Raw genomic sequence first — 12,303 nt, 5'->3', positions numbered from 1 at the left:
GCTCTAAAACATATATAAGCCCACACAAGACTTCTGGATGGTGTGACTTTTCGGGATCCGTGAACCTCACCCCGGGTCCCTCTTTTGGGACTCGTTACCCTCACCTGGGAGCGCTCCAATAAAGCCTCTTTACTTATCCCTTTCAACTCTGCTTGTCTTTCTTTCTCTGGCACCAACCATCCAGAAACCTTACATCTATTCCCTGTGTTCTGTTCATAAGAGTACCCAAAGCAGGTAACTCTTCATAGCAAAGAAAATCTTCTGTTATGACACGAATGAAGTATAAAACCTGAGCCAAATCAGTAATATCAGTTGATTGATCCAAACCTATTTAATAATACATATTTTTCCTTTTGAAGTATTGCAGGAAGTTGTTCTGCTAAGTTGAAGGCTAATTCACGCTGCCGATCAGTTATGGTTCTCCTTAAAGAGGCAATTGTTTGTACTTTGAAACTTTATCAAGGTCTAAGCATCCTACAACTTTGGCAATGTATTCTTTCACAATTTCCACATCACTGATGGCTTCCCTTTTTCAGAGTATACAAGCTACCTTATAAGTTGCTTCAGCGGCATTATATCCAGGTCTTATTGCTGCTTGACAGAATTATCTTTGCTCTTTCCTTTCATCTTTTAATTTCTGCAATACAGCCTTTCGTAACCTTTCTCTTATTTAAAATAGTTGAGTTCCTTATGAGTGTTATAATGCAGATGGCCATTGAATTTCTTTAATGTTGATACTGCAGTATCACAAAGCAAGCAAACGATCTTATCTTTAGCAGAAACAAGATAATATTGCAATTCCCAATCCTCACTAAAAAATCTGTTTTCTTCCTTCAGTGTTCTCTTGGTCATCTTTGACATACTGGGCTGTTAAGCAGACAGAATTAAAAAATACTGTCGAGCTGTGCAAGTATTTACAAATTCCACTTTTGTTATTGACAACGCACCATTGTCAAAAGCTGATAACAGACTGGTGTACTCAACCCCATAAACTCTCGTCAACCAGCCTTGCGCAGTAGTGGCGCCAGTCAGGTGGGGGAAGTTAGAACTAAATCATGAGCCTAGCAGCTGTCAATTTAGGCCTTATGGTTTACTAATGTTCGAATTGTGCTGGTCAATCTGGGAGGATTATTTCATTGAAACTGATTTTATTCTTTGGTATTTTAAATATGTTCATTTTAAAAATAAAATAAAAATATAAAAGACAAAAATGTACTAATAAAGATAAAAGGATTTGTTCCATAAAATTTGGATTCAGTCAAAAAGCCTAGAAGGCCACGTGTGGCCTTAACGCTGCAGGTTCCCCACCCTAGGTTAGTTATTGTTGCAGTTGCTGATTTAAACACAGAAGTTGGCCCTCTGTGCACATATACATAGGGATTAAGAGGGATTTGTCACTGGAACCCCATGTCCTCCTTCCTTGTTCTGTCATTTGGACCTTTTATCATACAGAGTAGCCAATTCACATCAACAATTCAAAGGGACATTGTTTCTAATAACAATAACAAAAATAACCATAGATAACATATATCCATGTCTCTAGTACGCTAGGCTCTATGCTAACTGCTCATGTTTTACTTAATTTCACCCTCACAACACTGCTATACGATACGGGTGCTATTACTGTCCCCAAAAAAGAGGAAGGACAAGCTCCAAGGAGTAACGTAGCTTGCCCAGGGTCACACGAATAGAAAGTGGCAGAGCTGGGATTTGAGCTCACACCATGTGGCTCTGGTCCTCTTTAAGCGTGACATTTAGTCTTCAGTGCAACAAACATTGATTGAGCACCTACGACCTTCCTCTGTTGGAAGCAGAGGAAAAGGGATATGTCATAGAGTCAATTGTAATGGGTTGAATAATGTTCCCCCAAATTTTACGTCAAGCCAGAATCTGTGTATGTGACCCTATTTTGAAATAGGGTCTTTGCAGATGAGGTCCTGCTGAATTAGGGTGGCCTTAATCCAGTGACAGGTATCTTTACTAGAAGCGGAAAGTTTGGACACATGCACCCAAGAACGCCACGTAACAACTGAAGCAGAGATCGGAGCCGACAGGCCAGTGACACCAAGGATTGCCAGCAGGCAGCAGAAGCCAGGACAGAGGCAGAGAACAGATTCTCCCTCGGAGCTCCCAGAAGGAGCCAACCCCGCTGACACCTTGATTTCAGACTCCTCCCCTCCTGAGCTGCAAAAGGACACATTAATGCCGTTTTGGGCCACTCGGTTTGTACTAATTTGTTCCGGCGGTCCTAGGAAACTCACACCCTAAGAAAAAGAAGAAAACAGAAAAGAAACTTTCTCAACTCACCCCTGGACCTTGTTTGGCAATAAGAGTTCCCATCTGAAAGTCACGGTTCCCCAGCGGCCGTGAGTAGGCAGCGGGTGACGCGCGATGAATCGATGCGCGGCCTCACAGGAAGCTCGGCCTTCCTGTCCGCGGCGCAGGATGGAACGCCGTCGACCTCGGGCCAGAGGGCCGTCCACCTGGCCCCTGTGACCAGGCTCGGATGCAGAGAATACGTGCACACAGGGGGCAAAAAAGACGGGAGCCCATCAGACTGTGTTTGCATCTGACCCGCGAGACGCCCTTACAGCCCAGGAAGCGTGTGCTGATGGCGACAGCTCGTGAGAAAAATGTGCAGGCCTCGCAAATCTCAGCTGCAACAGTGAGGCTGATATTTCCCCACTAACCCACCAGACATGGAAAGCAGAAGTTCTTCAGCATTTGGCAACCCAGGTCCGTTTGAGGATCTGGTAAATGCTATGTATGGATTAACTCTCTCCACAGAAAAAAGAAAAAAAAATACCTCTATGCAAAATTTGAGGTGCCACTTCAGGGCATTTTGAGCTCCTAAAACCTCACTTATTGGTGAATAAATACTTATTAATTGCCCACTATGTGCCAGGCACTGTGCTACATGCTAGGGATATAAGCGGGGAAGAATAGACAAGGCGTTTTTCTTCCTGAAGTTCAGAGCTACACGGGACGTACATGAGTTTTCTGTGGCTGCCGTAACATAGTACCATAAACGGAGTGGCTTAAAACAACAGTTCAGGGGGCTAAAGGTCTGAAATCAGGATGTCAGCAAGATTGGTTCTTTCTGGGAGCTCTGAGGGAGAATCTGCCCCGTGCCTCCATCCTGGCTTCTGGGAGTGGCCGACAGTCCTTGGAGTTCTTGGCTTGTAGTTGAATCTCTCCAATCTCTGCCGCCGTCCTCATGTTACCTTCTCTGTGTGTGTCTCCCTGTGTCTTCTCTTCTTATAAGGATACTAGCCATTGGATTTAGGACACATACTCCATTGTGGTATCATCGAGATCCTTAACGAACAACATTTGCAAAGGCCCTATGTCCAAATAAGGTCACATGTTGGGTAGACATGAATTTGGGGAGGGTGCTATTCAACCCAACACAGCTGGTCAGATGATGAAACAATCACCATCAAAAGCAGCGAGGACAATGACAGAGAACACCTGAGGTGTCCAAGAAACCTTTCCTGAAGCCCTCATGTAGAACTGCGACCTCAATAGTGAGTAGAAGCTAATTCAGTGGAGGAAGGGGAGAGTGCACCAGGAAGAACCCATCCCACGAGACCCGGGAGGCAACAAGTGAAGACAGCTGCAAGAGAGAAGGGGTGAGAGGTAACCGGTTTGTGAGACGTAGAACAGTTCGGATTTTATCTTTAGGGCCAAAAAATGCTTCTGAAGGACTGGAAGTAGAAGTGTGTTTCTAGAAAGTTCACCTCGGTGGAGGTGAGGAGAAGGAACTGGAATGGATAAGACGCAGGGATGCCACCTTTCAAGGGCTCACACCTCAGGGGAAAAGCTCCAAGCTCGAGGATGCAAGTGGCTGAAACTCTGCGGAGGTGCCCTGCGCGTTACCCTAACCGGTTAGCTGGAATGGTTCCCGCTGAGCCAGTCAGAGGAGTTTAACCCAGTGCTGGCCAATCAGACCAACATTAGCCCAACAAGAAAACCCAGAAATCTGGAAGCTCAGACACTTGTTCTCCATCTAAGCAGGGAAAGGAGCTAGACATTTGAACAAAAATCTGCGATGGCTGCTTTATAAACACTTCGACCCGTCAGATGCACACCCTCTCCCCTTTTATAATCCCTTAGAGTTAAGAATGCCTTAAATGTAAGTCACCTCTCTCATAAATAAGTCTGCGTGCCTCATGGACTCTTAGTTGTTCTTCAAAGTCCATCTTCTCCCTTGAACTCCCAGGCTGGTTCCACACACTCCCCTCTGAACTCCCAAAACTCCTGATGCAGACTCATGTACTGATTATGGTTCTTACTTTCCTTTTAACTTGTCTCCTCTGCCAGGCAATGAGTAACTTAAGGGCAAAGATTTTTATCTCGTTCACCTCTGTGTATTCCCAGCACACATAATAAATGTTATCAGATAGATGGATGGATGGACAGAGGGATGGATGGACAGATGGATGGACGGATGGATGGACAGATGGATGGATGGATAGACAGATGGATGGATGGACAGATGGATGGATGGATGGATGGACAGATGGACAGATGGATGGATGGAGGTCAGATGAATGGATTTCTTCATGATGCTGTACTGGCTTCAAACCAAATCAATTAATAAATCAATCAAATCAACATAGATCCATCAATTGCTCTTTAAGTGTCCCCTACAAGAACTGGGGTAAGACATCGAAAGAGACACTGGCTTGGCAACCTCAAGACTCACCTCATTCCTTCTGAAGCCATCTTATCAAGGTTGGCAGTGTCCTTTGCTTCTGCCCAGTTTGCTCCCAGGTCACCCCACCCCATGTCATCAGCCAAAATGATCACGAAATTTGGTTTCTGGCCTCTTGTTTTCCCACTGATACAAAAATCCACAAAAGGGTAAAGAAATCCTGAGAAACTCACTCCCACGAACAAAACCTTTAGAAAAAGCCAGCCCATGGTGGTGAGGGGAGGATCCGATTGTTGAGACTTTTCCAAGAGCTCCTTTTCTGCTCACTTTCAATACACGGAGCCCCTGGAGAGTAGGGATGGAGTTTGCAAGAAGATACTGGTGGCAGCGGTGGTGGCCGTGACAATGGCTGCAGGAGTGATGGGGGCTGCACAAATGAGGCCTCCACCTGGAATCCTAATTCAAGAGAGTCGGGAAACTTGCAGCTCCTAATTTGGCTTGATCCTCTGTAGTCGGTTTTCCCACCACGGCTTAAAAGGTGAAGGGTTTATGTTCAACAGTGTCAACGACTGCCCTTTGGCCACCTAGAAAGTGACCCCTCTTTCTTCAGAAGTGTTAGAACAACAGCATAAGCCTTGCATCTGTTAGGGACTCCATCTGGTGACTACAGGACGAATTCTCACATCTGCAGAACACCTGGATGTTCTAGAAGCCACAGTCAGCCTCAAATATGTTTCTGAGCTCCAGATGGTTGAAGGCTTCATGTTTCTGTAAAGTTTCCTGAAAGAACAAAAATTGACAAGAAAACAGAGTTAAAATTGCCAGTGCAGCTGTGTTTTACTCAGTAGCTTAGGAAATAATCACTTTTCCATGCCAACAGCTGTTTTCCTTTTTATTTGAATATTTAACTGGTTCATCAGTTTCTCCACCTGAAAAATAGTGATAATAATAATATTTGCAATGGACCTATAGTCACAGGCTTCAACGTAACATTAGAGATGATCTCGCTCAACCCACTCACTGTACAGATGAGGATACTGAGGCCTAGTATTCCGGGGGGAACAAGGACCAGCCCCAACTCTGCTTACCCACCCCTACCCCCACGCTTCTCTGATTCACAAGAAATTCCCAAATTAATTGTGCCTTTATCAAATCCATTGAGAAATCTAGAAGAAAGAGCGAGACCCTTATTACCAAGACACTATTCTCTGTAACAGTCATGCTATAACCTAACATTTCTATATAAAATTCTTGATAGAAATTAATATTGGGGAAAAAGGAAATGTAAAAAAAATAAGTTAATAATAGAATCTTGGTAGAGGGTATATGGGTGCTCACCAGAGAACTCTTTCAATTTTTTATTTTCTGTAGAGACAAGGTCTCACTATGTTGCGCAGGGTACAACATAGTACCTACAACCATACTACGTTGGTCTCAAACACCTGGGCTTAAGCAATCCTTCCACCTCTGCCTCCTGAGCTGCTGGGATTATAGGCGTGAGCCACCATGCCCAGCTAGAACTCTTTCAATTTTGCTGTATGTTTGTAATTTTCATAATAAAATGTTAGAACAAAATTTCTTAATGGAAATGTGTCCCTTTAACATCCTGACCATGTAATTTTAAATAAGAAAATCTAAAGACATGTTCAACCAGTGTTTCTCACACTTGGATGTACGTATGAATTAGCTGGGGCTTTTGTTTATTAAAATACAGACTCAGTAGGTAAAGCTGGGTGAGGCCCATTACCGCTAGCCTTTAGATCCCACTTTGAATAGCAAGGTACTGGAAAACAAAAACATCATGAGTCTGGTCCTAGAAGAAAAAGGAAACTGCTTAACCTAACTAGAGATGACTCAGCTTCGGTGGACAAACACAAAAGCAACTCATCAGACTGGGTTTTAAAAGACAGGAACTGAAGGTTATACTTTAAGTTTCAGGTTGCAAACAGAGCCAAGAATAAAACCATATTACTGCTAGTTCCCTTAAAAGCCCTAAATTTGCAAGTTTAATAAGAAGACACAGAGTTGAAATTCTGGATCAACTAAAAACCTCAGTTGCACACCCAACCCATGGAGGGCATTAAAGGAGAACCAATTTGTAACACATAAAGATGCTACCAGGACCGAGGTTACGAGAGATGTTGTTTCCAGTTGCCGGTCTCTGCCAGCCAAGCCAATGGTCAACTGGAGTGGCTGGGGGTGGTTGGAGGTATGTAAATTCTGGAAGACTTAGATAAAATCAAAAGGACCGGCAGATACGCACATAATCAAAACAAAAGGAAGTCCAAGTAAACAGTCATGGTCATCTGCCCACCAATGAATCAATTGTTCAGAAATGCAAATTCTTCCGTTTTCCAAAAGGAGAGCTATTATTTCAAACTCAATTAGATTCAACTGGTATTTGTTGATCTTGAGGCCCCAAAGACTTCTCCATTTCTAGAAGAAAGAGCCTTTGCACAAGAAGGGTGCTGAACAAACCCTTGTTGACCGGCTAGTTGGTTCCCAGGTCATTCTACTGGCTTCTAACCATGAGCAACCGTCAGAGGAAGCTTTTCTTCTCAAAGCTACTTAGCCTGGAACACTAGAGCGGGCTCAGACCTGGTCAATAATCCATTTCGGAATGATCCAACGTACAAGACTTCAGGGGAAAAAAATTCACTTAAGAAAAGAAGCTAAAATTAAGGTGGGAACATAAATAAACAGATTGTGTTTCTTCAGTGTTCCGTAATAAAACATTCCTTTGAGGATTTTCAAAGAGAATCATTAACACTTAAATTTTTCACAGAATGGAAATAAGCTAATTTAGCCAGCACACCATTGCATTATGCTTCACACCCACCCCTCCAGGGAGACATTTAATACCTTCCCCATTTTTTTTTTTTTTAACTAAAGGGAAAAGGCAAACCAGACATTCCAAGAATGGACTCTCAGGCAAAGCCTTCGATGAAGATCCAAACTCAAACTCTGAGCTCAGATCCCCTAAAGAAATTGGCCCCACTGGCTGCACTCACATGTTATCTGATGTCACTTTCCCAACTTTTTCTTTATGCGTCGTCACTCTCAGAAAAGAGACACAGGTAAGGAGATCCCCTCCCAGCTAGGAAGAAAGGGAGAAGTCTTTGGCAAAAAAGCATTCACCCCTCCTTCCACCGGACCACTGTACTCAACAAATCCCACAACCAAGGCCTGTCTGTTCCATCAGGGCTCAAGTGGCCATGATGGGTCCTTGCTAAGCACAAGGATCCATGTCTCGGTGCTCCCCAGGTAGGAGTAGAGTAAACTTTAGTTGCCAATCATTAGTTTGACTAATGATTCATATCCTTCTCTACAACCCACATTTTAAAGCAGGCTAAGTATGCTGACTGAAGTGTGACCTCATGTCCGTTCCCAGGCTGGCTTGTGAGTAAAGGCACCAGTGAGCCCCCAAAGGACCCCCAGGCCAGAAGGGCTGAGCAGCGGAGGGGATGAGGCAACCTGAAGATACACTGAGCACGGTGTGAATAAGCCAGAGCTGGAAGTCCTGGGGCTTCCTGAGCCACTCACTCCATCATCTGACCCGGGGTCCCCACGGGCCTCTCTGTGGCCAAGCATCCTCCTAGAGAACCTTGAAAACAGCTGAAATAACAAGGAGGTCAGGCAGACCTTTCTGGCAGAGGGCTCTGTTGGTTTTCCGGACACAAAAGCTTCAGATGAGCTGAAGCCAAAAAAGACAAAAGAGCAGGGGGAGTGGGTCTCTGGTTGCAGAACACTGTTGTTGTACCCGTCAAATCAGAACACAGTGTGTGCCAGCTGGAGGCAGGGAGTCATGCAGGGGCTGTGGGCACCAGCTGCCGTGTGCAGTCTGAAATGGTTCTCCCATGCATTCAGTCATTTGTCCACCAAATGCGTACTGAGTGACAGGCCTCAAGCCAGGCGATGCATACAGCCATGAACGGAACACACAAAAATCCCTGCCCTCACACCACTTACTTTTGGGTGGTAGGGCAGGATGGGTGGGAGGAGAAATGAAATCAGTAAAATGTAAATATCATGGGGAAAATCAAAGCAGGGAGGGTATCAGGCCTGTGAGGGTGGGTAAGTGCAAAGTTAAAGAGGGTGGCAGGGGGCCATCGCATGGAGAAAGTGATGTCTGGGCAAGGCCCTATAGGAGGTGAGGGAGGAAGCCATGCAGCCGTCAGGAAGCCTTGCAGAGACATCAGTCAAGGCCAAGGTCTGGCACATGTGAGGAGCATCAAAGCAGCCACTGGAGAAGCAGCAGAGTGAGGAGGGGAGAGGATGAGACAGTCAGAGAGGAAATGGGAAGCTTTTGCTGCGTGCAATGGGAAGCCAGAGGAAGAACTGAGCAACCACAGCAAGATCTGACTTATTTTATAAAAGGTTCTAGAATACACAAATGTGCAGTGCGGGGCAGCAGGTATGGGAAGAAGCTGAGAAGTTAAGAGTCCCGTTGCATCAGTCTGGGAGAGAGACAGGGCTAGAGTGAGAATGAGACCAGCGAAGAGCCTAGGGCACAACATTTAAGGAGGCAGCGTTCTCTTTCGGGTGGTCGCCCAGGCAGCAAGCACCTCCTCAAACTTTGCCTCACCCAGTTCAAGTCCAGGTGGAGAGGAAAACCCAGTTGCCATTGCAGCCAGGACAAATTTAATATTTCCACATAATAAACATCCTCACAGCCCCTCCCTTTGCCCCTAGACCCCAACATGTCATTCTGGGGCTGGCCCAACTTGGAAAGATTGCTTCCTTAGAGTATGGCGGCAGAGGGGTGCAAAGGACATCTTTGATTGAATGCCTCCATCCAGGCTTGGAGAACAATACCACTTAGAAAATTTAAATGGGTTTTTTTTTTTTCTTAAACTTGGAGAACCCAAGCCAAACCCAGTTGTTGGGAATATTACTTCTGTGGACCCAAGGATGCCAGGAAGCCCACCCACAGGGGGCACATGACATCCTGCCTAGTTTTAGGCTGGAACCACCTGTTGAGACTGTCACAGAAGGAAGCCATGCCGCAGGTGCCAATTTGAGAGAGCCTAGGTGGCGTCATGCCATGCATCTAAAAACCCAGTAGGCCTGCGGAAATTATATTTGGGTCCTGGCACACAGATCAGAAAAACAGAGAGAATGGATGGACCTCGGAATAGCATCTTTCCTCTAAACGCTGTCCTCCACTTGAGAGGACAAATGCTGAGCGTGCTGAGTGATGCGGTCCAAACGAAAGGGTTCAAGGCCAATTACCTGAAATCTACTCTCTGAAAGCCTAGTGCCAAATTTGTAAGGACTCTTTACAAAGCTGTATTTACTTATCACTTGTTATATCATGGGAGTTGTCAAACATACAGAAGTTGAGAAACTCACATGTTTCTACCTAACGTCTTGATGCAACAATTAATTATCAACACACGGCCCGGCCGGTTGTTTCCCCACGGTCTTCCCTTTGCCTCACCCTCCATATACACTGGATATTTTAAAACAAACCCCAGATATCATATAAGTTTATCTATGAATATTTCTATCTTGTTCTCTGAAAGGTAAGAATTCTTTTAAAATATCACAACCACTCCATTAATACCTTCGTTTTAAAAATTAACAATGTGTTAGTATCATCGAAAATCCAATTGGAAAAAAATCCAATCAGCAGTCAAATGTCCTTCATTGTGTCATCAATTTTTTTTTTAGTTTGTTCTAATTAGGATCCAAACAAAGTCCAACACGTGCTGCATTTGGTTCGTGTATCTCATCTCTTTTCATTTATAGGTTCCCCCTCTCTTTTTCTCTGCAATAGATTTGTAAATACATTGGGTTGTTTGCCCTATAAAATTTCTCATATTTTAGATTTAGCTGATTGCTTTTCCCCTGGTGTCATTTAAAATGGTCCCTGGTCCCCTTAATTTTCTGCCAAACTGATTTGTCGATCTAGAGGTGAGATCAGAGGCAGGCTGGATTCTTTTGGCAGGCCTGCCTCACACGTCTTATCTTTCTCCTTCTCATGTTAAGCCTGATCAGTGCTTCATGTGTCAGAAAGTTCCATTTTTTTTTCCCTTTGTCATTTTTGTATGAGAATAGAGAACTTTCTCTTAGGTGCTATGTACTATCTCTTCTTTTTGTGGATTTTTCCTTGCCCTGGATCTGTTCTACTTCTACAATGAAATATGTTAGATTCTGTTATAGAGTGTTTGTACACCCCCAAAGTTTGTATGTTAAAGCCCAAATTCCCAACTTGATGGTAGTTGGAGATAGGACTTTGGGAGGTGATTAGGTTTAGAGGGTGGGGCCTTCATGATGGGATTAGTGCCCTTACAAGGAGAAGTACCAGAGACTTTGCTCTCTCTCTCTTTCTTTCTTCACCCTGTGAGGACACAGCAAGAAGGTGGCTGTCTGCAGGCCAGGAACAGAGCTCTCACCAGGCATTAAATCAGCCAGCACCTTGATCTTAGACTTCACAGCCTCCAGAACAGTGAGAAATACATGTCCTTTGTGTAAGCCACCCAGTCTTTGGTATTTTATTAGAGCATCCGAGCACACTAAGACAGATTCTCGTTAAAGTTTTATCTGAGAGCCACTGAGGCTGAAGTAGGAGTAAGACCAAAACTTGGGGGAAAAAATACTCAATTCAGTGAAGCAGTTACTTGGCAAATTTGTCTTTTAGGGAATTGATTTTGGGGGTGTGTTGGCCTATTTCCAAAAGACTGTGTACCCAGGATTAAGCAGAGTCATTTGCTAGCTGCATAACTTTGGATAAGTTACTGAGTCTCTCTATGCCTCAGTTTCCTCACTTACCTAAAAAATAGAGCCATAGTAAACGTCCTCGACACCAAACACAATATGAGAATGAAATAATCCAACACAAGTTCTCAGGAAGTGCTCAGGAATGTTGGCTATTGTTATTCCATCTCTCAATTGCTTCCCCCACCCCCAGCATTTCCAATTAGATATCATAACCCACAACAGGGTCGCGATCAGCTTCCAGGACTAGCATGCAGTGGCGTCATCATAGCTCGCTGCAACCTCAAACTCCTGGGCTCAAGTGATCCTCCTGCTTCAGCCTCCTGGGTAGCTGGGACTACAGATGCGCTCCACCAGGCCCAGCTAATTTTTCTATTTTTTGTAGAGATGGGGTCTTGCTACGTTACTCAGGCTGGTCTCAAACTCCTGACCTCAAGGGATCCTTCCACCTTGGCCTCCCAAAGTGCTGGGATTATAGGTGTGAGCCCAGCCCCGTCTTTCAATTGTTTTGAGGATAAAGAGATAACAAATATGAGAACACTTTGAAAACATGCTATGCAAACCCCATGAATTGCTAAAATTAATATTAAATAAAACCATTCCGAGTACAGATGTTGAAATCCAGGCTCCCTGCAGCTATTGGCTGAGTCTACCAGAATGATTTATCAGCGTGTTCTGACGCTGGATTCTGCACCCAGAGAACACAGAAGCTTACAAACACTATAGTCACAATTAATGCCAAAGGGAAAATGAAGTCATTCTGGTTCGAATTTTTGAAGCTCCAAACTATGGTTTCTTGTTACACAATCCCATGGCTGCCTGTGCCATCCTGGCTAAACCTGAGCCATGTCACTTTAGCTGGGCAGACTCTGGTGACAGCTGGCATCCTTGGAGTATGGTGCCTTCCAGCAAATCTGGCTTTGGAC

General features: G+C 44.5%; 1 protein-coding gene across 3 annotated transcripts in view; it reads right to left on the bottom strand.

Annotated features, from left to right (window-relative positions):
* The window catches only part of ARSG (arylsulfatase G), a 118,667-nt gene that overhangs the window by 76,042 nt on the left and 30,322 nt on the right, over positions 1-12,303 (bottom strand). For all 3 annotated transcript variants that reach the window (XM_069482797.1, XM_069482795.1, XM_069482796.1), the window contains exon 2: positions 4,709-5,437. In XM_069482797.1, coding sequence (XP_069338898.1) covers positions 4,709-4,926 — 218 coding nt within the window. In that variant the 5' untranslated portion in view covers positions 4,927-5,437. The remainder of the gene's footprint in view (positions 1-4,708; positions 5,438-12,303) is intronic.

Source organism: Eulemur rufifrons, chromosome 9 (assembly GCF_041146395.1).
Source record: "Eulemur rufifrons isolate Redbay chromosome 9, OSU_ERuf_1, whole genome shotgun sequence".
Classification (NCBI taxonomy): Eukaryota; Metazoa; Chordata; class Mammalia; order Primates; family Lemuridae; genus Eulemur; species Eulemur rufifrons.
The sequence above is the reverse complement of the archived record's forward strand: the minus strand, read 5'-3'. Positions and strand labels throughout refer to the sequence as shown.